The sequence below is a fragment of the Mytilus edulis genome, chromosome 4 (genome assembly GCF_963676685.1).
Source record: "Mytilus edulis chromosome 4, xbMytEdul2.2, whole genome shotgun sequence".
NCBI classification, from domain to species: Eukaryota; Metazoa; Mollusca; class Bivalvia; order Mytilida; family Mytilidae; genus Mytilus; species Mytilus edulis.
In genome coordinates this window covers 62,538,751-62,543,749 of record NC_092347.1, presented here as the reverse complement: position 1 = coordinate 62,543,749, position 4,999 = coordinate 62,538,751, and the positions used below count along the sequence as shown (strand labels likewise).

General features: G+C 32.8%; 1 protein-coding gene across 1 annotated transcript; it reads left to right on the top strand.

The window, feature by feature from the left end:
* The first annotated feature begins 1,765 nt into the window (after positions 1–1,765).
* Positions 1,766–4,999, top strand: LOC139520155 (toll-like receptor 4). Its single transcript, XM_071312624.1, has one exon. It carries the CDS (start codon positions 1,842–1,844, stop codon positions 4,317–4,319), a length of 2,478 nt encoding a protein of 825 aa, XP_071168725.1. The 5' UTR covers positions 1,766–1,841; the 3' UTR covers positions 4,320–4,999.

Here is a 4,999-nt window from a genome sequence, read left to right as displayed (position 1 = left end):
TGCGCTACGATCGCAGAGCGACGTTATCACGACCTCACCACGACCATCACGTTCTCACTGCGACCCAACTACGCTTCATTACGACTATACCACGCTGTTCACGACCATAATACGATTCTAGCACGCCCTTGCCGTCCTCATCACGCTCTTCTTACGACCTGACTACGTTCACACTACGACCATCATTCTCATTGTCATTTTCACATAAAATTATATAAAAAAGCTCCCTAGATTTTGTTTGTTTGAATGTAATTATCCATTTGCTCTAACGGCTCAACCATGCTTCTCGTTTTTATATAGATTAGACCGTTCGTTTTCCCGTTTAAATGGTTTAACACTAGTAATATTTTGGGTCCTTTATAGCGTGCTGATTGATGTGAGCCAAGGCTCCGTGTTGAAGGCCGTAACTTACTTTTATAAATAGTTACTTGGATGGAGAGTTGTCTCATTGGCACTCATACCACATCTTCCTATATATATTGATACATCCTGCTATCTTTCACTAAAATATCGTCATTGAGCTTTATGGACCAGCAATAGGTTGTAATTTAGGTTGGATTGGTCGGTCCGACATCTCTGCTTGATCAGGACTCGTTACTTTGCTCCCTCTGCCTCTACATCAACTCCTACCCCCATGCTCACGTGTTCTGGTAGATTTTGGTGGCATGACTGTATTGTTTCCGAGAAATCTACGATATAATCAGAAATAGAAGGAATTGAACTGTATTGATATTGAACACGATGTTGACGGTATTGCTGAGAACGTTAACGTAGTAAGATCGCGGTATGAACGTAGTATAATCGTGGTAAGAACGTGTTATAATCGCAGTTACATCGTGTTGCAATCGGATAACTCGTGGTATGGTCGTAGTGAGAACATGAAGAGCGTAGAAAGATCTTGATAAGCGTAGTGAGGTCACAGAATAAGCGCGGTGAGAACGTGATATAATCGTAGCGGGATCTTTGTAGAAGCGTAGAGAGGACGTAGTAGCATCGTGAAAGCAACGAACATTTACATTTTCATGCCGCTCATACCGCGACCTCATTACGATCTAAATTTATTTTAGATCACGGTGAACGTGGTGCGATCGTGGTCTAGTGGGACTGGGGCTTAAGGCGTCAAAGAATTTCCCATGATACAATTATTGCATATAAATAAAAAAAACTATTATACCAATTGAATAAAAAATATTGCATTCAAATGACATTTTATACCAATTGAATAAAAAATATTGCATTTGAATGGAAATCATACCATTTGATTGAAAAATTATAGTATACCATTTGAATAAAAAATTATAGTTTACCATTTGAATAAAAAATTATACCATTTGAATAAAAAGTATTGCATCTAAATGAATAAATATACCATTTAAATGAAAAATTATACCATTTGAATAAAAAATATTGCATCTAAATGAAAATAAATATACCATTCAAATGAAAAAATATTGCATTTAAATGAAGAAATATACCAATTAAATATAAAATATTGCATTTAAATAAAAAAATATAGAATTTTTGCATTTAATACCATGCCATAGTAATCCCTTGTACTTTATGTTTGGTTATTTTTGTTGTCACACTATAATTTATGTTTATGTTAAGAATTATGATTTCAAATTGTTTTTTGGAATCTAAAATTAAAAATATTCGTTCCTAAACTTCGTTTACTCAGTATAAATTAAGGCACTCATGCCCACGATGATAGAAAGTGATTTATTCATACAGAGTTTTACATGACCTAACAAATAAGTGTATCCGTTTCCGGATTTTTGTTTCAGATGAACAACATATCAGTATTCACGTTGTCTTAACACGCTTGATTATTGGGAGACACTATGAATTATATCGTTTTATTGTTTTTATTTGTTTTGTTTAAATGTTCTTTGACAACTCATTGTATCATTACAAGAACTAAAACGGATATTACATGTGACTGTTCGTCAAAGAAATTCCGAAGAATTCCATTAAGGAAAATACCAAGAGAAACAACAATTCTGAATTTATCTGGAAATAGTTTGACATTAGTTACGAACAATTCTTTCGAAGGACTTGGAAAGGTGCATACGTTGTATCTTCAATCATCGAAAATAACATTATTTGAGGTTGGTGCTTTTTCTGGACTAGACTCGCTCACGTATATAGATCTTACATCAAATTTTATAGAAAAGGAATCGTTACCTTCAGGATTATTCCGACCTGTTTCAAAATTACAGTACTTGAATATTGCTTCAAATTTATTTCACATTTCAAAGGAATATCCTGATAGTGTTCTTCGAGACTTAACAAATCTGCAGACTTTATCCATGAGTGGCATCAATGGCGCTGTATTTGGAAACGGATTTAAGTATCTGACCAGTTTAACCAGTTTAAATTTGGATCCTTGCTCGATAAATGAATTACAAAATGACACGTTCATGAGCTTCAAAGGGTTACCAATTCTAAATCTTAATTTCAAATGTAGATTAAAAAAAGTTCAACCAGGAGCATTAGCGCCATTTCAGTCTATCCGTTCACTTGCAATAGTGGAAAGTGATTTAATACGAATTTCGGATCTTCTTGTGGTACTGAGCAGTTTAAGGGACAGAAACATGTCGCTGATTGATTTTTCATCAAATTACCGTTCCCGAACAGGTGCTGATATAATATCTAGTGAGTCTTTTTCATATCTTGGTGGTGTTTGTGTTAAAGAAGTAATCCTTAGACGCAATCAAATCTGCATTATTCAGGGAGGGTCAATTTCAAGAATGAAATATAAGAACTGTCTACAGAAATTAGACGTCTCGCGGAATAATATCTACGGGGATGCTCAAACAGCTTTTGAAATATTCAAACTTTCAGCCTTAAAAATCCTTGATTTTTCGAAACAGGAACCAACTGCACTAGGACCTTATAGTAAAATTGAAAATGAAAGTTTTAACTCAGAAGATTCGAAGTATTCTCTATCATATAGTGTAGTTTTGCCACCTAGCTTAGAGCGATTGTACGCATCAGGATTAAGTATACGTAGTACTCCATTGGCGAATGTCAACTTCAAGTTCGGAAGTCATGTTGTATACGTTGATGTAAACTGGACACCATTCAGTAACTGTGATGGTGTAATTACTGGTTTGGACAATTTACAATTCTTTGGGATGTCTGGTTTTAATTGTAAAATACTAAATCCGAAAATGATATCATCGTTTAAGAATCTACAGGAACTACAGAGTAGGAATGCAAATCTAAATATTGGACTACAACATGATGTTAGTGGGATATTTCTTAAAGGTTTGGAAAAATTAAGAATTCTTGATTTTGCTGGAAATGGAATAGAAAATTTAAATCCAAATTTACTTCGGTCTCAGTATAATTCGCTTTATTCTATAGATCTTTCAAATAATAACTTTGATGATTTTCCATTCAAGATAACTGGATTAAAAAATCTCAGTTATATCAATTTAGAGAATAATAAAATAATTGCGTTTGATGAAACAGTAACGAACGAGCTTGATGACCTTGAGAGTAGGATCAAGGGCAATTTGAAAATTCGTCTTGATCGCAACTTATTACAATGCAATTGTAAATCACTTAGTTTTATAAAATGGCTTTTCAAAACAAAGATCAAATTAGATAATGGCGGTAACTATTCGTGCGGCTACATAGATGGGAGTAAAAAAACTACAGCATATGCTTTACAAAATATAGATGAACTGACAAAGCAGTGTGCATCAAAATTCTGGTTGATTACATCTGTATGTTTGACGCTGTTGTTGATTATTATTATTTGTATCAGTAGTATTGTCTACAAGTATAGAATAACTCTTCAATATTGGTACCTTGTTATACGGAGAAGATACAAGATCTATTCAAAACTAGACGAACAAAGCGAGTACAAATATAGTGCTTTTGTCGCATACCACAATGACAATTACAGATGGGTATGTGGACCGCTTACGTCATTCCTCGAAGGTGAAAAAAAGTTGTCTTTGTGTTTGCATGACCGAGACTTTGCTCTTGGAAGTCTTATAGTAGATAATATTTTTGAAGCAATTTCACAAAGTAAGAAAGTTATTTTGATCGTCGGTAAAAGTTTTCTGAAAAGTACTTGGTGCGAATATGAATTAGACATGGCAAGAATGCGAATGTTTAGAGAGAATAAAGATATTCTTATTGTGATTTTAGTTGAGAAAATTCTACCAGAGGACATGCCAAAATCTCTTCTTCGAATCTGGAATAATGTAACATGTATAGAAGCTGAAGAATACGTTTCAGAAGAAAATACTCCACAATTTCAACATCTATTTTGGAAGCGTTTGTACCAGTCCATCATTGCATAATTAACAGCATTAAATCTATATACTAGTATACGAGACGGAATTTTGATTTAGTTATAAGTATATACGGTACTTATCTATCCCAAATTCATGTATTTAGTTTAAATGTTTAATGTTATATTTGTAATTAACATCGGATTTTGTCAAATGTGTTCACGTCCTTTTTTATTATATTTATGTGTTATGGCAAAAAAAATAATCACCCCCTTCATTAATTAGATTTCATTTTGTTCAACATAATCTATACGATGGTTTACGTTTGAAGTTAGATTCAAAACAAACCGGACATATAATATAGTTAATTGCTACCTTAGTTTGCTATTAATAAGTTACTGTATTGAAATGTGCATTGTTATTAAATGTTATATTAGTATTTAGTTCAAATATAATCTTAAATCAATCCTTATTCTATCTTATTCATTCAAATGTGACGTCATTTTTCATTTTTTGATGATCTGTTTTATAAATTCAAATGTGACGTATTTTTTTTTTTGTCATTTTTTACAATTTCAAATATGACGTCACTTGGCGTTGAGGTTTAAACTTATTCGGATGTGCTGCATTTCGTTGGGTTATGTAGTGTATTTCGGTTGTTTTCTGTAATTAGTTAATACTTAAGTGTTATCATATATCTTTTGTATAGTCATTTTATAAATAAAATTTACTGTTTGCAAAAGTATAAA